Source organism: Rutidosis leptorrhynchoides, chromosome 5 (assembly GCF_046630445.1).
Source record: "Rutidosis leptorrhynchoides isolate AG116_Rl617_1_P2 chromosome 5, CSIRO_AGI_Rlap_v1, whole genome shotgun sequence".
Lineage (NCBI taxonomy): Eukaryota > Viridiplantae > Streptophyta > Magnoliopsida > Asterales > Asteraceae > Rutidosis > Rutidosis leptorrhynchoides.
The window spans coordinates 456,502,904-456,527,244 of record NC_092337.1 but is presented as its reverse complement, the minus strand read 5'-3'; the positions used below and the strand labels follow the sequence as shown (position 1 = coordinate 456,527,244).

Genomic DNA, 24,341 nt, shown 5'->3' with positions numbered 1-24,341 from the left:
AAGAAGGAAAAAATTGTCGTGAGAAATCACAGAATGTGTAATGACAAGGTCCTGAAAAACGCTATCGTGTGTGATGATATCAATCTAAATGTTCTAAAAAACTTTGAGCTCATTGTCAAAGAGGAATGTTTCCAAGATATGGTGGTAAAAATGCTAGGTGGACTTGGGTTGCTGCTAATTTTCAACAACCTTTAGGCTGCGACTGCACTAATTGAACAACAAGACCACATACTCAGAAGATGGGTTCATAAGGTAGCTCGATGGGACGAGGAAAACTGGCTAGAAGGGCGAATGGCCTTGTTGAAAGTAATCGGTGTTGTTGTTCATTGTTGGACTGAGAATACGTTTATCTCTACTGCGGATTGGTGGGGTACAACTTATGAGTTAGACAATTGTAATATTGCTGGAAACCAAAAACTTACTTGTGCAAGGGTATTGGTTAAGCTTCACAATCCTGAATCAGTAAATGATTGCCTGAAACTTAGACATAAATCAAAGTATAACTTCATTAGCATTAAAGAAGAAATAGAAAAGTGCCCAGATTGGTGTGATGATAAAAGTGAAAGTCGTTACTGTAGTTCTGACTATCATTCGGAATTTGTTGATTCCGATGAACTTTCCGATGAAAAGGGTGGAGATGGGGCCAACTCAGTGGCGGATGATGGTGAAATTGGGTGCAATAATTGTTACAAATTCCAAAATCTAGATAGTAAAGATGAGCATGATGAAACATCGACAAATGCTTCTAATGATCAAGATGAAGGTCCGATTGGTACTAATCGCCGGAAGTCAGTTAACGGTAATGCGAAAATCGATCCAAACGGCCTGAGTTCTGAGCAACCAATTGGGGAAAAGGAAGAAATCGTACAAGAAAGTAACACTAACCTTATCCCTAATCCGGATGGTAATACAAACAAGGGCACACCGGTAGGACCTGAGCACTCTGAGAATGAGGACAAAGAAGACAAGGCGTGTTCTGTTGAATTTGGTGAATGTGACAGTTTAAGGTCAACCCTAGGGGACCGAGTGTTTACTAATGGATCTAAAAAGGCGTTTAAACAATTTAAATCTAAGATGGGCCTGGAAAATATTGATAACGTGGGCATGGTAAATAATGGGCCCCTTGATGTTAAATTATGGTGTTTCGAATGGGCCTGAGAAGGATGGTGTTTCGAATGGGCCTGAGAAGGATGGTGTTTCGAATGGGCCTGAGAAGGATGGGTCTAATTGCTCCTTTAACCTGGACCATAATAAGTCTCCTGGGCTTGAGCATGTTAATAATTTCAAACATTCTGTAGCTGGAAATACAGGAGGTGCAAAAGGTGTTCACGAAAATTTGGGTGACAATATTAGCATAAATAATATATCTTCATGTCGCAGTGGTAAATCGGGTAGTGTTTCTTAACGGTTATTATTGGAATGCAATGGGTAATTGGAAAGCTTCCACGAGGCTTTTACGGGTTAAGAATTTGGCTAGGAGTGGTGTTAATCTTAATAAGGATAACCATCTCAAATGCAAGAGGTGTAGCAAAAAATCGAAACAAAGTGTGAATACGAAAGGGAAATCATTGAGCGGTTCTATGGGTCATTCTTTTAATAGTGTTGATTTAAAGGAGTTTGGGGAGCATATTGGTTTGAAGTGGTCCGGCCACACCCCTTGTAAGTGTTTCAAAATTTCTTTCGTCTCATTATCCTTTTTATGAAGATAGTGTCTTTAAATGTGCGTGGGTTTGTTGTGAAAGGCAAATTCAGGTGGGTTAAAGAGGTGTGTGTGTGTGTTAAAGAAAGACCGAATATCCTTGCAATCCAAGAGACTACGTGTAGTTTATTGGTGATAGTTGGTTTCAAAGTTTGTGGGGTAACGGGAATTGTGGGTTTGTCCAAAAAGAAGCCATTGGCAACTCGGGTGGCATGTGCTTAATTTGGGATTGTAATAGTTTTGTAGTTGATAGTGCGGTTAAAAACGATTACTTTTTGGCAATTAGAGGTAAATGGTGTGGTTTCGGACAAGATGCTATTATTGTAAATGTGTATGGGCCGCACACCGATGCGAAAAAGAAGGAAATGTGGTATTCTTTAGATAAGATTAATAGGAGAGTGGATACGGCTTGGTTATTATGTGGAGACTTTAATGGGGTTAGAAATCAATCGGATAGGCTTAATTGTGTGTTCCATCAATCGCGTGCAACACGTTTTAATGATTTTATTACTTCAAACAATTTGGTTGAGATACCTATAAACGGGAAAAAGTTCACTCGGATTAGTGATGATGGAACTAAGTTTAGTAAGCTCGATAGGTTCCTTGTGAATAATACATTCCTTAACCTTTGGAAAGATCTCTCGGATAGGAGATATTCGGAGCATTGCCCTTGTAAGACCCTAATATTTATTATACGGAAGGGTAATTATGCTACATAAAGTGCAGGAAGCATTGTGTAATTAAACAAAGCTCAGATTCTGCCCAGACATGGGTGCACACCGCGCACACCCATGGGTGCGCGCCGCGCACGAGCCCAGCGACAGAATTCTGTTTTTTCTATTTTGGGTTTAATGAGGGGCTTTTTGGTCTTTTCACTTGAGGCCGGATGTGAAGCAATATCAGCTGGTTAGATTCAATTTTGGATCACATTTCACATCCATTAACACTCTCAAATCATTCTAGAGAGAGAGGGAGATTTCTAGAGAGAGATTTGGGGTTTTGGAGAAGAAGGAGCTTGAATTGATCAAAGTCTCGGGTTTTAAAGTTGTTCACCTCGTTCCTAGCTACGTTTTGGTGGTTGTGGTAAGTTCTAACTCCGAATTTCATTGTTTGATTTTGATAATCAAGTTAGGGTTTGAACTTAAATTGATGAGAAACCCATTTAAACTCTTGGAGTGAGTTTAGTGATGCTAGTAATCGGGTTTGTTGTTATTGTTGGTGGATTTTGGGTTGGTGAACTAATTGGCCATGATTAGGACTTGAAATTGGGTTTAATCACTTAAGTTAGTGATTATGGAAGTATTGAAACCCATTTAGGGTTATTTGGTTGACTAGTTTTGACTTTGGGTCAAAATTAGAGTTTATGGGCAATTTGGAGATTTGTAAGTGTTTAACACTTGTGTTCGGGTTTAATTGGCGTGTTAGGACCATTCTCACTTGTGTTAGTGATTATTGGTTAATTTTGGGCCCGGTTTGTACTTGGAAGTGCATTTGGGTCGAATTTGCACTAAGTGTCAAATTGGGTTGATTTGTAAATCCAATCTAAGTGTGTTGTTGAATTTGTGATAATGGAATAGGTACTTTCCATTGGCGAGGTGCGGATTACTTGGAAGCATTCATCAAGGCGACAAGGTGAGTGTTAATATCCTATGTGCATATGTATGTGTAGGATGGGTGCGGGTCGGGTGAAGTGGTTCTCGGTTATAGAGCTCACTTCACATATAGGTGGATTTGATGGACTTGCGTTTAGATCCAATTGGCACGGTTGTGCGTTTTGGTTGACCTCCTTTTGGCGAGGTGTACACTTGTGTGTACGTTATCACATGTATTGTGATGTGGTTGTGGATAACCCCGATGTGGTGGATTTTATAATCCCGTGACCGTGGGTTTGAGTTGGAGAAGTGAATCGCGTGTAGTTCGGATTCACGATGACGCGTGTAGTTCGGTCATTTTATCAAAATGAATCTCGTGTAGTTCGGATTCATGGTGACTCGTGTAGCTCGGTCATCTTATTGAGGTAGTAATCTCGTGTGGTTTCGAATTACTAAGGCTCGTGTAGTTCAGCCAACCTCGATGTTGTGAAGATAGTAATCTCGTGTGGTTTCGGATCACTAAGGCTCGTGTAGTTCGGCCAATCTTCAATGTGGTATTTGGTTCTCGGTATTGGGTTAAGGTGTTAACCTTGTTCGTTTATATTGTTATATATTAATGTATTGTTGTGTTGTAGCTAACCCTCCGGGTGTAGCTATTTGGCGTGGTTCACATCGTCATTGGTGAACTTATAATTGTTGTTGTATCTTTAGCTCGTTGCTTAGAGATCGTACGGTATGCTTAATGTAGTGCTTTATATATGGATGCTTCGGTATGCAGTATTTGTTATTTCGTGGCGTGTCCATTTTATGCATATATATGTATGTAGTATATTATCATTCACTAAGCATTAGCTTACCCTCTCGTTGTTGACATTTTTATAGATTGCATGGATGCGGTGGCTCGGGTAAACGGGGACTAGTGGACTCGCATAGTTGCTTTAGAAGATCTTGCTTTTGGATTGATTAGGATTGGGTAGCGTATCCCCAATCGCCATGCTCGGTCTTTATTTTGTGTTAAAAATCATGTGGTCGAAACTTGTATTTAGTACGAAAGTCGTAAAACGGCCGATGTGGGCCCGGTCTCGTAAAACTCATTTTATTATTGGAACGTGTTAGTTTTAACTAATATAAATTGTTGTGAAAAGCGTTTGGTCTAAAAGTGTCGGGAAGTCGAAGATCTTTTCGCGAAAAATGGACATTTTGATCAGAACTGTCACAGGCCTTGTGCGCGCCGCGCACAAGCAGTGGTGCGCGCCGCGCACCCTTCTGTCCAGTTTAAATTTTTTTTTTATTCCGCGTTTTTGGTTGGTTAACGGGTTGGGATGTTACAAGTGGTATCAGAGCATGGTCTAAGGGATTTAGGTGACTTGAGATAGGTGCCTAGACTTAGACTTTTGTGTGTGCTATTTTGTTGCGGGACTTATAGGATTACGGGTCAGAATGGGTTTAGTTAGTACCTTGTTTATAGGTTGACTAACGTTTATATTGGTAATGCGGATATTATTAATATATTATTTGTGTTGTGGTAATAATTCTCGCGTGTGTTTGTACCGCGTAGAATTTTGGTTGTGTTGGTTATATCATCGAGCGAGGCGGTCATTGTACTAACGAGTTGAGACGACGTGTGTGCGTAATAAGGACTTGCAAACCTTATTACGGGTGCAAATCGTGTCTAACAAGTGATGTACGACGAGTGTTTAGCAAGATGGGGCGGTGTGGTGCGTATGGTTTTATACGTTCATGGACTAATCGTTTTGCATTCTTTAGAATGGCGACGTGAAACGAGATCGAGACGAATGACGAGGAGTTTAATACCAGAGTTGCGGCCGCCGTTGCGGAGCAAATGGGTGCGTTGGAAGAAAGAATGGATAGGAAGTATTCCGAATTTCGGGGTAGTAGTGAAATGGAGCGTTATCTTAAGAGCTTCATGAGGACTAAACCCCCGATGTACGATGGAAAGCCGGATCCTTTGGTAAGTACAACTTGGATTTCGGACGTCGAAGGGTGTTTCCGTACTATTGATTGCCCTCCCGAGAGAAAGACGAGACTCGCTACGAGTTTGTTGCGGGGTAGGGCAAGGGATTGGTTGGATGGTAAGATTGATCTTGTCGGTGGCGAGACGTTTATGGCTTTATCGTGGGACGACTTTAAGGAGGAATTCTTCGAGGAGTTCCGGACTTCGGTCGATTTGTGGGAATTGCGTAATGAGTTGCGAAATTTGCGACAAGGATCTATGGATTTGAGTACTCTCAAGACGACCTTTATGGCGAAGGCTCGTTTTTGTCCGGAGTATTTGGGGAATGATCGTTTGTTGATGGGGGATTTCTATCGAACCTTGAATGATGACTTGAAGAGTAAAATTAGTCGGGGTCAAGGGAAATCGTTTTCGCAATTATTCGACTTGGCTAGAGGTTTCGAGTCGTATTCACGATCGAAGAAGGGTGAACCTTCAAGTGAGAGAAGGGTCGTTTCTTATGGTGCTCTGAGTAAGAGGGCTAAGGATCTGAGTGTGAGCACGGGTGGTATGCGAACGGGTATGTCGGATTCTAGTGCGGCTAGATGTTACAATTGTGGCGTGAGGGTCACAAGTCTTGGGAATGTTCGGTACCAAAGGGTGATGGTATGGTGTGCTTCAATTGCCAAAAAGAAGGACATCGCAAGTCGGAATGTCCCAAGTTAGCGGGGACGGGTGCGGCAAGGAGACGTTAAGGTACGTTTCATTTTAATAAATATGTCTTTTGATTATTTATTAAATGCCATTTGAGTTTGAGTTGTATGCCTTTGTTGTGCATGTTATGCTATGGGTGACGTTCCTAATGGAAGTACCCTATGTTGATGTTTAATTGACGGGCGAAGGGCGTAAGACTTGGTGCAACCAAGCATTCCTTAGTATTTGGGAAACGTTTCTACCAAGCCACGGAAATGGTTTTGGTGTTTGGTTGTTAAGCGCGTGTTCGCTTTTATGTTGAAGTGACGAATCATGAGGTTCGTCAGTTGGTTGGAACCCTTGAGATCGAGTGTTTTAAATCTCGATGTGTGTTGGTAATGGAGTCTTTATGACGCGACATTAGGTGCCTCTTTTATACCTACTAGCGTGGTGTTCGACTCTGATTGTGTTGCGGTACACTTTTCGTTCAAAGTGTTTAAGGATTGGTTAAAATCCTTCGTGTGCTCAAGGTTGGAGCAAGATGTAGTGATGGGTCGTGTGAGCCCAATTATTGGTAAAGTCTACCTTTGGTAGCATTGTGCGGTTGTACGAGTTGTGACATTGGAACGTAATTCCAAGTGGGGGAGTTACACTCCGGCACGAGGAGGCTTTGGTGGGAGATTTCGGATGATGTTTTTGGTAGATCCGGAAATTTGGTCGAGACCTAGTTTGGATCGATTTGTAGTAGAGTGCAATTTCGGTTAACTTGTACTTATGATATTGGATTTGTAAATTATCACCGAGGTGGTAAGTTGGTGAATCTCGTTGGGAGATAATGGACGTGTTTGGCGAGCAAGGTGAAATCCTTCGGTTAAGGGAGGTGTGTGTCGGGTTCTCTTTTGGAGAATTATTGTTAGGTACCTATGTTTGGTATAGGTGGTTCTTGCTCGCTTATGGATGGTTAGTGGTCCGCTAGGGTTAACTGTAGTGTAGCAGAGCGCGATGTTGCACGACTCGGTGATTGAGTTCGAAAGTGCGTATGTGATAGATGAAGCATGACCTTCGGGGTCCGCTGACTTCATCGTGGGATTGTTGATTGATGAAGCATGACTTTCGGAGTCCGCTGACTTCATCATGGGATTGTGATTAATGAAGCATGACTTTCGGGGTCCGCTGACTTCATTATGGTATGGTTGATTGATGAAGCATGATCTTTAGGGTCCGCTGACTTCATCATGGGAGTACGTGATTGGTGGAGCATGACTTTCGGGGTCCGCTGACTTCATCATGAGCGTGGTGTTATATCGGTGAAGCATGATCTTCGGGTCCGCTGACTTCATCCGGTGTTGAGATTGGTGAAGCATGATCTTCGGGTCCGCTGACTTCATCATGGTTGTGGATCGCGTGTGTTTTCGGATTCACGATGATGCGTGTAGTTCGGTCATCTTATCGGAATGAATCTCGTGTAGTTCGGATTCATGGTGACTCGTGTAGTTCGGTCATCTTATTGAGGTAGTAATCTCGTGTGGTTTCGGATTACTAAGGCTCGTGTAGTTCGGCCAACCTCGATGTTGTGGAAGTGAATCTCGTGTAGTTCGGATTCACAAATGACTCGTGTGGTTTCGGTCATTGTATTGAGGAGTGAGTCTCGTGTAGTTCGGATTCACAAATGACTCGTGTAGTTCGGTCATTCCTATGGGATAGTGACTCTCGTGTAGTTCGGATTCACTATGGCGCGTGTAGTTCGGCCATTCCCGATTGTGTTGTGGTGAAGGTAGTGAGTCGCGTGTAGTTCGGATTCACTAAGGCGCGTGTAGTTTTCGGCCGGCCTTCGTGTGGTGTGATCCATCGGTTGTTTATACACCGATGGTGGGGTCGTAAGGACCGTGTGGTTTGATATATTGGTGTTTTATGCACCAATGGTGGGGTCGTAAAGACCGTGTTGTGAGAACTATCGGTTGTTTTATACACCGATGGTGGGGTCGTGAGGACCATGTTGTGAGATTAGTGAGGCGATAGCCGTGTTTCGCTCACATGTTGCTACGGGTGTGACGATAGTTGATTTGGTACACCTTGGGATTTGCGTTTCCATAGTCGTTTTGGGCGCTATCGGTTTTAGCCGTTTGCTTTATGATGTTACGGTAGTTGCGTTTTGGTCGTATTGCGCACCACCAGGGATGTCTAATGATTGGTGTTATCCGTAAGGATTCGTTTGGTTCGGTCTTCATCGTTCGGTTTGTTGACCTTAGGTTGAGACTTGGTTGCTTTTAGTGTTGTACTCGGTAAGGGTACGCTAAGGGATTGATATCTCGGTACGAGATTGGTTGATTTTTCCCGATGTTAGGGAATGAGCATGGTTTTAGTGCTCGGATTGGTGGATTTGATAAATCGCGGGTGACGATTTAGTTTTAGGCGATTCATTGGGAAGAATTGCCTAGGAAGGTCGGTTGGGACTTATGTTTGAGGACCGTGGAGTGTGGTCCGTTTGGTTAAGTGACGAGGATCACGAGGACGTGATCGATTCTAAGTGGGGGAGAGTTGTAAGACCCTAATACTTATTATACGGAAGGGTAATTATGCTACATAAAGTGCAGGAAGCATTGTGTAATTAAACAAAGCTCAGATTCTGCCCAGACATGGGTGCGCGCCGCGCACGAGCCCAGCGACAGAATTCTGTTTTTTCTATTTTGGGTTTAATGAGGGGCTTTTTGGTCTTTTCACTTGAGGCCGGATGTGAAGCCATATCAGCTGGTTAGATTCAATTTTGGATCACATTTCACATCCATTAACACTCTCAAATCATTCTAGAGAGAGAGGGAGATTTCTAGAGAGAGATTTGGGGTTTTGGAGAAGAAGGAGCTTGAATTGATCAAAGTCTCGGGTTTTAAAGTTGTTCACCTCGTTCCTAGCTACGTTTTGGTGGTTGTGGTAAGTTCTAACTCCGAATTTCATTGTTTGATTTTGATAATCAAGTTAGGGTTTGAACTTAAATTGATGAGAAACCCATTTAAACTCTTGGAGTGAGTTTAGTGATGCTAGTAATCGGGTTTGTTGTTATTGTTGGTGGATTTTGGGTTGGTGAACTAATTGGCCATGATTAGGACTTGAAATTGGGTTTAATCACTTAAGTTAGTGATTATGGAAGTATTGAAACCCATTTAGGGTTATTTGGTTGACTAGTTTTGACTTTGGGTCAAAATTAGAGTTTATGGGCAATTTGGAGATTTGTAAGTGTTTAACACTTGTGTTCGGGTTTAATTGGTGTGTTAGGACCATTCTCACTTGTGTTAGTGATTATTGGTTAATTTTGGGCCCGGTTTGTACTTGGAAGTGCATTTGGGTCGAATTTGCACTAAGTGTCAAATTGGGTTGGTTTGTAAATCCAATCTAAGTGTGTTGTTGAATTTGTGATAATGGAATAGGTACTTTCCATTGGCGAGGTGCGGATTACTTGGAAGCATTCATTAAGGCGACAAGGTGAGTGTTAATATCCTATGTGCATATGTATATGTAGGATGGGTGCGGGTCGGGTGAAGTGGTTCTCGGTTATAGAGCTCACTTCACATATAGGTGGATTTGATGGACTTGCGTTTAGATCCAATTGGCACGGTTGTGCGTTTTGGTTGACCTCCTTTTGGCGAGGTGTACACTTGTGTGTACGTTATCACATGTATTGTGATGTGGTTGTGGATAACCCCGATGTGGTGGATTTTATAATCCCGTGACCGTGGGTTTGAGTTGGAGAAGTGAATCGCGTGTAGTTCGGATTCACGATGACGCGTGTAGTTCGGTCATCTTATCAAAATGAATCTCGTGTAGTTCGGATTCATGGTGACTCGTGTAGTTCGGTCATCTTATTGAGGTAGTAATCTCGTGTGGTTTCGGATTACTAAGGCTCGTGTAGTTCGGCCAACCTCGATGTTGTGAAGATAGTAATCTCGTGTGGTTTCGGATTACTAAGGCTCGTGTAGTTCGGCCAATCTTCATTGTGGTATTTGGTTCTCGGTATTGGGTTAAGGTGTTAACCTTGTTCGTTTATATTGTTATATATTAATGTATTGTTGTGTTGTAGCTAACCCTCCGGGTGTAGCTATTTGGCGTGGTTCACATCGTCGTTGGTGAACTTATAATTGTTGTTGTATCTTTAGCTCGTTGCTTAGAGATCGTATGGTATGCTTAATGTAGTGCCTTATATATGGATGCTTCGGTATGCGGTATTTGTTATTTCGTGGCGTGTCCATTTTATGCATATATATGTATGTAGTATATTATCATTCACTAAGCATTAGCTTACCCTCTCGTTGTTGACATTTTTATAGATTGCATGGATGCGGTGGCTCGGGTAAACGGGGACTAGTGGACTCGCATAGTTGCTTTAGAAGATCTTGCTTTTGGATTGATTAGGATTGGGTAGCGTATCCCCAATCGCCATGCTCGGTCTTTATTTTGTGTTAAAAATCATGTGGTCGAAACTTGTATTTAGTACGAAAGTCGTAAAACGGCCGATGTGGGCCCGGTCTCGTAAAACTCATTTTATTATTGGAACGTGTTAGTTTTAACTAATATAAATTGTTGTGAAAAGTGTTTGGTCTAAAAGTGTCGGGAAGTCGAAGATTTTTCTAATAGACGCATCTAACGCATGGTCTCATGTTTGTGTGTTATCAAGCCATAATATGGCATTTGCAAAGTTTCTTGCACAAATTATTAAATTAAGAACACATTATTCTGATTACACCATTAAAAGGATGAGACTTGATAATGCTGGTGAGTTAACATCTCAAGCTTTTAATGATTATTATATGTCTACAAGGATTGTTGTTGAACATCCAGTTGCTCATGTGCATACACAAAATTGGTTTAGCTGAATCAATAGATAAACGCTTACAGCTAATAACTAGACAATTAGAAATGAGTACAAAACTCTCAATATTTATATGGGGACATGTAAATTTACATGATGTGACATTAATTCGCATTAAATCAAGTGCAAGTTATAAATATTCTCCATTACCAACTTAATTTTGGTGGAGACCAAATATTTTCCATCTTAGAACATTTGGTTGTGCAGTGTATTTTTAATTGAACAACCACAACAAATGGTTCCTCAAAGAAGGATTGAAATATATGTTAGATATGAAACATCTTCAATCATAAGATATATTGAACCCATGACGGGTGATGTTTTTACAGCAAGTTTTGTCGATTGTCACTTTAATTAAACATTGTTCCCTATATTAGGGGTAGAAATGAAATATAAATAAAATGATGTTTCATGGTGTGAACATCAATTAAGGAATATTGATCATCGCACAAAAGAATGCGAAAAGAAAGTTCAAATATAATGCATATGCAAGAACTTGCAAATTAATTACTTTATGCATTTAAAGATACAAAAAATAAGTGACTAAATCATATATACCAGCAGTAAATGCTTCAGCTAGAATTGAAATTACAAAAGCTGGCAATAATGTCACTCATGAGTCTTTGCTACGGCAGAAACGTGGGAGACCAATTGGTTCCAAAGATAAAAATCCTCGAAAAAGAAAATCAGCTGATAATGAGGTAAAAGAAAGTGTTCAACAAGAACCACAAATCAATACTCCTTCTGCAGAGGATATTGATAAATGTAAATACATAAATTGCAATAAATTATGCAATATTATGAAACTGAAATGAAATGAAAAATCTTGATGAGATATTTTCATATAATGTTACAATGACATCATGAATAAAGATGATGATCTGGAACCAAAATCTGTCATTGAATATCAAAATAGACGTGATTGAACTCAACGGAAAGGAGCAATACGAGCTGAATTAGAATCGCTCAATAAAAGAAAAGTTTTTGGATCAATCGTTATCACTTTTAAAGATGTGAATCAATGGGATACAAATGAATTTTTATCCGAAAAGAAATGTGCAAATGAAGTTACAAGGCAAAACTAGACTTGTAACTCAAGATTTCCCACAAAGACCAGAAATGAATTAGGAGAAAAACTTATCCTCCTATAATGAATATAATTACTTATTAGATACTTAATCAACCTGGTAGTTATTTAAATGCATCTCATGGATGTTGTTACTACTTATCTGTATGGATCACTTAATAGTGATATATATATATATATGAATATACCTGAAGGGTTAAGGTATCATAAGCATCTAATGCAAAACTCAAGGGAATATATTTCATTAAATCACAAAGTTTTCTAAATGGGTTTATACAATCGGGACGTATATGGTATAATCGATTAAATTACTACTTGATAAGAAAAGGGTATACATATAAACTTATTTGCATGTGTGTTTTATAAAAACAATGTTCGGATATGTGATCATAGCTGTTTATATCAATTATCTTAAATAAAGAAATCTATGAAGCCATTCAACTTCTAAAGAAAAATTTTAAAATAAAAAAAAATTAAGTATTACGTTGATTTACATATTGAGCATATAACTAATGACTTACTTATACATCAAACAACTTATACCAAAAAGATTTTAAAATATTTTAATATGGACAAGACAAAAACCATTAAGTACTCATATAGTTGTTAGATCTTAATATTGATACTAATCCATTTCATCCTCTAGAAGATCATGAAGATCTTCTTGGTTCAGAAGTTCCATATTTTAGTGCAATTGGGGCTCTTATATATCTTACAAATTATACAAGATCTGACATTTCTTTTGCAGTTAATTTGTTAACAAGGTTCAGCTCAGCCCCTACCAAAAGACATTGGAATGGGATCAAACAAATAGTTTGATACCTTCGGGGAACTACTGATTTATAATTATTTTATTCTAACGAATCAAAACAAGATTTGGTTGGTTATGCAGATGCAGGTTATTTATCTGATCCACATAAAGCTAAATCTCAAAATGGATATGTATTCCTAAATGGAGGTACCGCAATATCATGGCGTTCTCAAAAACAAACACTTGTTGCAACATCATCAAATCATGCCGAAGTAATTGCATTACATGAAGCCAGTCGGGAATGTTTTTGGTTGAGATCAATGACACAACTCATTACTGATTCTTGTGGACTAGAACGCAATAAAAGTTCAACAACTATCTATGAAGATAATGTAGCTTGCATAACACAGATGAAAGAAGGGTATATCAAAAGTGACCGAACAAAACACATACCCCCTAGATTCTTCTCATACACTCAAAATCTCATTAAGGACAACCAGATTGAAATGAGATATGTTCAGTCCAGCAAAAACTCTGCTGACCTTTTCACCAAAGCACTTCCAACTGCTATTTTCAGAACACACGTTCATAATATTGGCATGAGGCATGTTCAGAAGATGTAACAACTCAGGCGTTGCCTACTTGAGGGGGAGTCAACTCTATGCTGCACTCTTTTTCCCTTAGCTAAAGTTTTATCCCAAAGGGTTTTCTTTAGCAAGGTTTTTAACGAGGCAGTACTAGTTATTCACTAATAAAATTATCATCCAAGGGGGAGTGTTATAAAAGTAATAATTGGATGATAATTTTATTATTATTATAGATATTGCATAGTATATTTTTTTGAGTATAAATAGGTGTGTTGAGTTAGAGTTTATTGTATGTATTTTTTGGTTAACAAAAACACTCTCTCTCTCTAGATTCCAAATGCCACCAAACTCTCATTGTACATTTTTCTATAAATAAAAAACCAATTACTCATACCTTTTGTTCAACCTTTGTTTTCTCCGTTTTACAGTATCTCTATCTCTATATACCTTCTACAGTCAAGAACCACTAAAGGTACTTATAAGCCTACTGAATTATAACAATTATCACTTATTTTCCTTAATTCTCTATACTTTATCCCTATTTACTTAATGGGCCACATTATTATTTGATAATTACCTCAAATTAGTTACTTATTTTCTCCCTCCTTTTTCGCTTTTTTACTGAATGGGCCAAATTATTATTTGATAATTAACTTTTACCATGATAGTGTTATTACTTTTTCTATTTAAAAAAAAAATTCTTAATTTTCTAATCGTATAGTAATGACCATTTTATTTAGAGCATAATTTATGACTTTAATGCTTTTTACCAAATAGTATAGTAATAGTATCAGTATATTGTTGTAGTATTAGTCATTAATCTATTATCATTGTATAGTTTAATTTTGAATTTTTGATATTTATCTTGTGCATCCAGTGACAAATTTCTGACTTCGACGCTAGTCTTGATCACGATAATGTCGTTAGTACTTATTACCGTTTTTAGTATCATTGAAACTTAGTATTTTATATATGAAATATATACAAAAGTCTACTCTTAATTTATTGAACATCACTCATAATTTTAACCTGACGACGTACATATTTTAAATATTTTAATATTACTATTACTATTATCATGATAATCATTAAGAAAATAAAAAAGGGACAACCTGTAGAATCCACTATATTTAAGAGGCTCCTCTCTTGTTCTTCAAACTCAGAGAGTCTCATGTTCTTTAAAATTGCATGCCCAAGTATATACATCATGGCAAGAAGGTATATCACATGCATGATATCCTTGATAATAAAAATATATGATCACCACATTCATTAATTAGCTTCATTTTACTTAATAATATTACAGTAATTACGTAGTAATATTAATTTGATTTCAGAGTTGCGGTAGTCACAGGAGGAAACAAAGGAATCGGACTTGAAATATGTCGTCAATTGGCCTCAAACGACATTGTAATCATACTGACGGCAAGAAATGAGAGTCGCGGTATTGCAGCTATCGAAAATCTGCATGCTTCAGGCGTTGTCAATGTCGTTTTTCATCAGCTCGATGTTAAAGACCCGACGAGTATTGCAAAATTGGCCAAATTCGTTGAATCTCAATTCCAGAAACTTGATATCTTGGTATATATATTATTATACAAATATACAATGCAATTGTTTTAGCTAGTCATATATATGTACAGATGACAATATATATGTTTATTCATCCACGGTTTACACGAATTATCACCAGTGGCGGATCTAGGATTGATTGTCGCTGGTGTCACTGGTTAAAATCTCAAAAAAAAATTCTACTAGTTGTCTTATTTCAATGGTGTCACTCAAAAAAGTATATACTATCCAGTAGTGTCACTAATTAAAAACCTAAAAAAAGTTCCACTACATTGCGTATTTCAGTGGTGTCCCGTACAATCACTCAGGCTATAGTAAATCCGCCCATGATTATCACTCTCATGTTGTTCATTAAATCGGTGAAAGGCCATCAGAGGGTCAATTTAGAATACAACTTTAACCGCATATGATCAAGGGCGATTCTACTTGCTACCCTACGGGCTACGGGTCCCGTGACCACTAAACTTAATGATAGACTCCATATGTTTATAGAATTCATGGTATTTTAATTTGTAGGTAAAATAGCCACTACATTGAATTTTTTTTTTACAAAAATACCACTCAAATTGTATAAGATACAATTGAGTTTCGATCTTAGAAACACCACTACATAAATTTGTTTATTTCGTTAATAAACATGCACTCAAATCAGTATAAAACACAAGACAAAATATGATAAATTATAACTTGTTCCATTTGAATTTATCGTCGCCGTTAAAAAACATACACTTACATTTAGTGACGATTGTAAATAGAGTCAAGTGGGGTCAAAAGACCCCACTAACTATACGAGACAATCAAATTGAAATGAATGCGGTGCTGTACTTGTCCAGGTAAATAATGCAGGAGAAACCGGAATGATCATACAACATGATGAATTTAGAGCCTTCAAGGATGGAAATGGATATGTAAGCACATATATTACCATTACCACAAATTTTAATAAAACCTATGAAAATAACACATATGTTTATGCACCATATACCATGCATGGGTGTCACTCACCGGAGAATTTTTTGTATTTGTGTGGGGTTCAAAAATGACCCCACTTCTTTGAAATTTCGTTTAAATAATTTACTCTTTAAATTTTATAAAAGGCTACTAAATTAATTATGACATTTCATATATTTTTACAATTTAATTACGATTTATTGGAGGTATAAACAACCATTAAATTACTTTTCAAATTTAATTAACATTGAAATAATTATTTAGGAGCACGTTGAATTTCATCATGGATTTGCCATTAATGTCACTAAACTTTTTGACGGTTACTATAAACTTCACTAAATACACAGTTATTTTCTATTTTGGAAGACCGTTATATCAATTCCACATGCAAAAAAAAAAAAAAAAAAAAAAAAAAAAAAAAAAAAAAAAACGTTCAATGGCACCGGTTCAATATGACATGTACCACAATGAATATTCTTAATTTTTCTAAAACATATTGTATATGATATCGATTTAGTGACATTTGTTATTCGATTAAACTCGGTTTTGTACGTTTTTTGTTTATAGCTGCACGTCAATGACCAAGATGCCCATCTTTTCACTGAGATTATGAAACATCCTTATGATTTGGGTGAAGAATGCATTAAGACTAATTATTACGGAACAAAAGCCGTAACCGAAGCATTTCTTCCGCTTCTCCAGCTTTCTCAGTCACCGAGAATTGTGAACGTTTCATCGAACTATGGACAAGCACACGTAAGTAATTCACGCTCACTGATCACTCAAAAATTAATTAGAATATTTCATCATAAAAATTGCCACAAAAAGGTTAAAAAACTGCCTCAAAAGTTTAAAATCCCCACTAACAGAAGTATGAGAATGTGTGACACACATAGATGTGCTAAGACCATTTTTAACCATAATAGGGAAAAGTGGCGTGTTGAAGGTGGGGTCTTTGACGGGTGTGCTGGTAAATTGAGAAATAATTGGGTGACATATTAAATAGTTTTTGACGGGTGTGCTGGTAAATTGAGAAATAATTGGGTGACATATTAAATAGCGTGTTGGTTAATGTGTTAAAATATGATTTTAAGTTGAGTGAAATAATTAATAAAATTTAAAAAATAAAAACAAATTCTATCAATCAAAATTCAGCACACCATTTTTCTTCCCCGTGCTCCAAGCACACATGCCGGATAAATGTGGGTGAGCACGCCACTCTTATACAAATGTGGGAGGCGAAGAGGCGTGTTGAGTTTAAATTGGGTGAGCACGCCACCGTTAATCAAAGCGTAAGAAAAGCGTTAAGTGCCACAGTACACAAGCTAATTAAAGATAAATTATTAATCATTTCTATCTCTTATAAAATAAATGTTTTATTTTTTCTTTTTTGCGAAAAGATAATAACTTTATATAAACAAAAACGATTTCATCAAACAAATGAAGACCAATAACCCATACCAGCACACAAGGCCCAAAACAAATCGAACAACTAACCACCAAACATAACCAATTGGATAGCTGAAATAGACGATATTTTTGAAAGAGTAGTACGGAGTATTATAGAATAATAAAATGCACACTCATTAGTTTTGATATACAATATGATAAACTTTTATGTAACTAAACCAACTCCTTTGAACTACAACTTGTTGTATATTAGTGGATCCCCAATGAGAAGGTGAAAGCGGAACTTCAAGATACGGAAAACCTAACAGAAGAAAAGATTGATGAGATCATACAACGGTTTTTGAGGGACTTCAAGAGTAACAAGTTATCGGAGAACGGTTGGCCCTTGACGTGCATTGCTTATAAGATTTCAAAAGCGGCGGTTAATGGCTATACAAGGCTTTTGGCAAGAAAGTTTCGTAACATTCTTATCAATAGTGTTCATCCAGGTTATGTAATAACCGATATGACGTCTCACACAGGATTCATGACCACTGAAGAAGGTGCAAAAGCCCCCCTGATGCTTGCTTTGTTGCCTGATGGTGGTCCTTCTGGGTTCCACTTCGATGAAATGAAGGTAGCCTCAATTTGATTGGAAATGAAGTTGGTCTACATATTACACATGCATGTGGAGTTACGAGTCTATGTTTGCTTTGAATAAATCCTGAATTTGTGAGTGTATTTTATCATGTATTTGTAACTGCATTTGATTTGATTATATATGTTTTGCTTTATGATATCTTAAAAGAGTAAATAAAGTGTTTTCTTAGTATTTGAAATTCATTTGATTATATAATTTGCACAAAATGTCCTACAAAATAAAAGATAAAACAAAGTGAACAAGTGGATGAAACTGATGTTTAAATTATGAAATTTTCTAATGAGAGTTCTAAGGGCTGTTTTTAAGGTATTCAGACACGTATCAAACAGTTGCACATTGACAATAATCTGAAACTGGCTTTGAGAAGGTCGGTTGTACCAGCAAATTCTGACTATGTACTAAACCCGGCCTTGGTAAGACCGGGTTTAGGTACTTTTCTGACAATAATCTGAAACTGGTTTAGAGAAGGTAGGTTTTCAAGAAACCTTAATTTTTTGAAACCCTAATGAATATGCATATATATAGACTACCACCGATTTCTATTTATTCACATATACACATATCATATCTTTTACTCATTTGTAACTTGTTAATTTGAAATGTCTTATCGTGATGCTAATTTGAGGGCACCACAAGTTATCGAATTTCATTTCCAAATCGTACTGTACATTGTCGAAAGTACCGAATGTATGAGTTTATTGACTTAGCTTGTCTTATAAATCACAACCTCCACGTTTTTCCTGGACGTGTTCGAAAGTTCTATAACCGTTTCGGATATACAAGCCGAGCTAATGTCAACAAGACATTTGAGGCTTGATTCGCATATTTATTTCTATTGCGAAAGTTCCCCACTACTATACATACCCTTCACAAAATCACCAAAGATATCAACTTCACTTGTAATTTTATTCTTTAGGTTTAGAACTTTACCTTTACATTTGATGGGTTTATGGGGTTCGTGAATGCGCATCATCAGCATCTGAATTGCCATCTTGATAACAGCTCGCCCGAACTTCTTTCTAGATAGACACTTCTTCTTGAATTTCCTTTATTATGTGTTTCTGTCTCTTGTTATTTTCGAAGGACTTCTATGGCCAAATGCATTTTCGCAGAAAGAATCCCTCTTATTTTTGCTCTTTCCTTTCTGTAAGTTTGTTTTGAATAAAGCACTGCACAAGGTCTACATTCAGGATCGGGGGATTATCACCTAAATGCCTATTTTTTCTAACCTTTTTACTCAGAACCCATAAAAAAAAGTTGATAATTTGCCCGCGCAAGGCGCAAGATGCCTCTTTGCGACCTTGCTCCCCGGTGGACAAGGACGCAAGGTGCCTCTTGTGACCTTGCTCCCCGAGGACGCAAGGTGCCTCTTGCTCCCGCCTGCATGTCATAATAAATGTTTTATTTCAGGCATTTCATCAAACACCTTACGTTCGCCTTACATATTATATTTTTTTTCTTGATCGTCTTTCGTGATGAATTCATATACATACATGGATGGCCAGAATCAAAATCCTGTGAGAACCTTATAGTGCATTCATTCCAATCCATGTGTAGGCAACTAAAGGTGTGATATGAAATCATAACCGAATCTGCAAGAAGGTTTGTTCCAAAGCATATATAATACTCCGTAACTAATAAGTCAAACTTTGAAAATTTTATGTAATCTTATGTGCTTTTTTTTTTTATTCAAAAGTCGATGAAAAGAATTATAAGCTTTTCGAATGTAAATATATAGTGATCATCAGAAATAGTCATAGGCTCTAGTGGCTTTAAATTTTTCAGTGTTAAAATTTTTGAATTTTTGACCCCTCTTTGAAAGACGATTAAGAAGAAAATATAATATGTAAAGTGCACGTACGGTGTTTTGATGAAATTCCTAAAAGAAAACATTAATTATGACATGTAAGCGGGAGCAAAAGGCACCTTGCGTCTTTGCGTCTCCGGGGAGCAAGGTCGCAAGAGGCACCTTGCGCCCACCGGGGAGCAAAGTCGCAATCTTGTCAACATTTTTTTATGAGTTCTTAGTCAAAAAAGTTAGAAAAAATAGGCATTTAGGTGATAATCCCGAGGATCGGTACACTCATGGTCTTCAAAACCATACAAATATTGATAGATTGCCTTTATGCGCTTGTTCCTGACCAGTAACGACATATGGGCCCAAAGGATTGCTGGCCGGCCCATTAACATTACTTTTGGAGCTGCTTGCCCTTAATACATGGGGGTATTTTGACGAGAGACATATGTTGGAGGGGTTGAAAAAACAAAAGTACTACTAGCTGCTTGCCCAAAAGTACTACTGCTAGGGAGTATGTTAGGGGGTACAATTGGAATGATATTCATCAATTCCTTGTGTTTTTTTCTGTGCTTTTGACCTAGACCCCATACCTCCTTCAACAGCACCTCTCTCTTTTTCCTTTTATACCTTTACCTTAAGCATGATTTTGGGTAAAGGTGGTGAATTTATGAGTCCATTATGTCTAGCTTAGTTTTCCTGAAGGCGTTTCCATTGCAATTTTTTCATGACGCCGGATAACGTACGTGGCCGGCGTAGGAAGGTGAGCCGGTGATAGATTCTACTACATTTTTTTAAAAAAGATTATTGATTTAATTAATTGTACATTTTTGGCAGTGAAGGAGTGCGCACGTTAGGGTTTTAGGGTTTGTGATTCGTGAATGTTTAGATCATTTTGTTCAATTTTACATTCTCAGTCCTTCTTTCAGACTTTGTTATTTATGGTTTTTTTTTTTTTTTTTTTTGCTGATTGCATGCCCATCCCGTGTTTTCATCTTGTCTTATTTCATATATTTCCTCTTTTTGTTATTCTTTTGTATCATTTCGTGCTTTGGCATGAAATTTTTCTTTTTTAATTGAAAAAATGGTCGAAAACGATTAAGGATAATCCGGTTACATACATTGGAAACTTTTGTGTACATTAAAAGATACAGTGGTCCAATGTTACAATAGTTTATGTTTGACTTTGTATGATAATTAGTCAACTAATTGACTAGTTTTAGTAGTGTTGAGCTATAACTTTAACAAACTGGTCGACAATGCATTATCAAATTGTAGTAGAGTTGTTCATATTGCCCTTTCAAAAAAAGAGTTGTTCATATTGCGAACAACGTACTAGTTACTGACCATGGTAATTGTTTGGGTTAATAATTTATAAGTTCCAGGACCAAATTTGTAAATAGAGACATATACAAATCTTAATATAACCACACATTCATTTAGTCAGAATTCAGAAGCCAGTCAAAGCAGTCTTGTTATTGAACTAATCTAATGCTTTTGATCTTCAACGTCTGTTTAGGATTGCAGTTGTTACTGGTGGAAACAAAGGTATTTGTTTTGAAATATGCAGGCAGTTGGCTGATCATCAAGTTATTGTGGTGTTGACTGCAAGAGACAACAACATGGGAGTGAACGCGGTCGCCAAATTGAACTCTTTCGGATTACTAGACGTCATTTTTCATCAGCTCAAAGTCATGGATCCTGCCAGTATTGCATCTTTGGTGAATTTCGTTGATGATCGATTTGGAAAACTCGATATATTGGTAATTACTAGACTTGATACTCTGCTCCTTTTTTGTGTCGGTGTGTGATCACACTTATCAGTTATAACCATTTATATTTGTTTGCATTCTTTTTATTATAGTAATAATATACAAACAAAACTAGTTGACATTCTTCCACCGTCTATATTTTTGTGAACTGCATACCATGTATGCAAAAAGTTTATCTATAATGATGTTTTGATATGCAGAATTCAAGAATATGGGTTTGTAGTTCATACGTACTTGTACTTGTTTGATCTTCAATTTGTGTATTTAAAAGTTGAATGAGTACTATTTTGAGTTGCTAATAGACATATAATAATAGACATGTAAACAAATAATAAATGAAATGAACTAAATGACTGGCATTGGATCCATTAAATTTATATATTGCTTTGAGAATAAAGTATTTCGAGGGAGTAAAAATTACATTAGACGTGACTAAATTTTAAAAAAGCTTATCTATTAAAAGTCTATGAATATTATTAGGTTTGTTTAGTTTGGATAGAGTTTGTTTTGGTTTCATTGTATCGGCCGTATTTATTTGATTTTCTGCTCCGTTTCAATGTTTTTACGTTATTTAAGAAAGAAAAGAAAAAATAGTCTACGAATCTCTCTTTTGTATCTAAAGTCGAATCATGTTTTGCTAAACTGATCCAATTTAGTATGGTTTATGGTTGACTTTATCGGTTAATTAGTCAACTAATTGGACTAGTTTTGATATTGTTAAACTATAACATGAACAAACTGATGGATTGATGCATTAACCAATTCGTAGTAGACATGTGCATAGCTGCATATTGCGAACAACGTACTAGTTAATGACCATGGTAATTGTTTGGGTTGGAAATTTAGGAGTTCGTTGATTCATGTGAACTTGAAAGTAAAGTTCAAGGACCAAATTTGTAAATTACCTACATTTACAAATCTTAATAACCCCACAATCAGAACTCAGAAGCCAGTCAAAGCATAGCCATCAAAAAAAGAGAAGAAAATGTCATCAAAAAGGTACTAATCTCAGAAAAATTCTGCTACATAAAAATCTTTATGAAATCTATCAAACAGTCTTGTTATTGAATTAATAATATTTTACTGATCTTCAACAACTGTTTAGGATTGCAGTTGTTACTGGTGGAAACAAAGGTATTGGTTTTGAAATATGCAAACAGTTGGCTGATCATCAAGTTATTGTGGTCTTGACTGCAAGAGACCACAACAGGGGAGTCAACGCGGTTGCCAAATTGAACTCTTTCGGCTTACTAGACGTCATTTTTCATCAGCTTGATGTCACAGATCCTGCCAGTATTGCATCCTTTGCTACTTTCATTGATGATCGATTTGGAAAACTCGATATATTGGTAATTGTTGACTTGAAGCTCTGCTCCTTTATGTGTCTGTGTGTGATCACACATATAAGCTATAACCATTTATATTTACTTGTAATATATTAATCATGACATTGAATAGAAATAAAAATAGTTGACTTTATTCCATCGTTTATATTTTTGTGAACTGCATACCATGTATGCAAAAAGTTTATCTAACTCATGATGTTATAAGTTAGTTATGATTCCAATTTCTAATTGTATCTTATATCTTATATATAGTTAACCTCTACTCAATTGTAAGTTTGTAACCAAAAGCCGAAAGTTTTCTTGGTGCCTTTGTCAATAAAGATGATCATACATTTCTTGCCCTTGGAGGCGTGGATTAATACAGTCACATCGACTGGATACAACCACGTTAATTACGCGTGTTCTTTAATTGCATTAATTAACTTCTATTGTGTTTGTTCTTGTGTTTGCTCAATCAAATCTTGTCATACTGTCCAACACTATATTAATTTATATTTTGTAACAGGTGAACAATGCTGGAGTCTCTAGTACTATCGTTGACGAAGAGTCGTTTTGGAGTATAGATCTTCCAAGTGAGGTAAACCGCGCTCAATCATAAGTCTTTATTGAGACACAAGACATTAGATGGTTAGAATATAACATAACAATACCTCATATAAATCGGGATGTTACGTGCGAAAATTTATCTATTCTTCTGAGATAAATATTTCTTTATTATAATTGTTTTCACTCTGATATAGATAAAAGAAGGAAAGGCTAAACAGAACAAGAAGGTTGTAATACAAACATTTGAAGGAGCTCAAAAGTGCTTGTTCACCAATTATTATGGAGCTAAACATGTCACTCAATCTTTGCTTCCACTTCTACTTAAATCTTCATCTCCAAGATTAGTCAACATCTCTTCCAAATTGGGTAAACTAGAGGCAAGTAACTGATAGCCTTCCTTCATGAAACTATACACTATATCAGACCAAATTTGGGCAGCTTGTTTGTCTTTTATAACTTTTGTATGTAATATGTAATTATTTTTTTATAGAACGTTCAAGACGAAAGAGCAAAGAGAATTTTGAGTGATTTAGACGGACTAACAGAGGAGGTCGTCGATGAGGTTGTGAGCGAGTATCTAAACGACGCTAAGGATCAAGAATTGTTGGAACATAAAGGTTGGTCTAGTAATGTTTCTGGCTATATTGTCTCAAAAGCGGCTCTTAATGCCTACACAAGGATTGTAGCCAAGAATTTTCCGTCTATTTCTGCAAATGCTGTCAGTCCCGGTTTTGTTGCCACGGATATGACTTTCTTTAAAGGAACCTTCACCCCCGAAGAAGGTGCCAGAGGGCCCGTGAGACTCGCTTTAATGTCTGATGGGGGGCCCTCCGGTCAACATTTTTGGATGACGCACGATTCAACGTTTTGACATGCCGAATTCAGGAATATGGGTTTGCAATTCATGAGTACTTGTAATGTAGTTGTTTGATCTTCAATTTGTGTGTTTGAACTTTGAAGGTTGAATGATAACTTTTTGAGTTGCTAAATAAACATGAAACAAGTAACAACTTCTGTTAAATCCATCAAATTTTGTATATTGTTTTGAGAGTAAAGTATTTTGTGGGAGTAAAGAAGAAATGATA

At 37.1% G+C, this 24,341-nt stretch overlaps 2 protein-coding genes across 2 annotated transcripts; both read left to right on the top strand.

Moving 5' to 3' along the window:
• Positions 1-1,424: 1,424 nt before the first annotated feature.
• On the top strand, positions 1,425-17,788 carry LOC139850197 ((+)-neomenthol dehydrogenase-like). The gene is made up of 7 exons (XM_071839784.1): positions 1,425-1,659; positions 1,743-1,752; positions 1,839-2,297; positions 14,562-14,805; positions 15,630-15,704; positions 16,315-16,503; positions 17,411-17,788. Exons 1-7 carry the CDS (start codon positions 1,425-1,427, stop codon positions 17,786-17,788), a joined length of 1,590 nt encoding a protein of 529 aa, XP_071695885.1.
• Positions 17,789-21,213: 3,425 nt separating this feature from the next.
• On the top strand, positions 21,214-24,319 carry LOC139846535 (salutaridine reductase-like). The gene is made up of 6 exons (XM_071836017.1): positions 21,214-21,355; positions 22,211-22,363; positions 22,470-22,713; positions 23,216-23,287; positions 23,451-23,633; positions 23,747-24,319. Exons 2-6 carry the CDS (start codon positions 22,350-22,352, stop codon positions 24,125-24,127), a joined length of 894 nt encoding a protein of 297 aa, XP_071692118.1. The 5' UTR covers positions 21,214-21,355; positions 22,211-22,349; the 3' UTR covers positions 24,128-24,319.
• Positions 24,320-24,341: the final 22 nt, after the last annotated feature.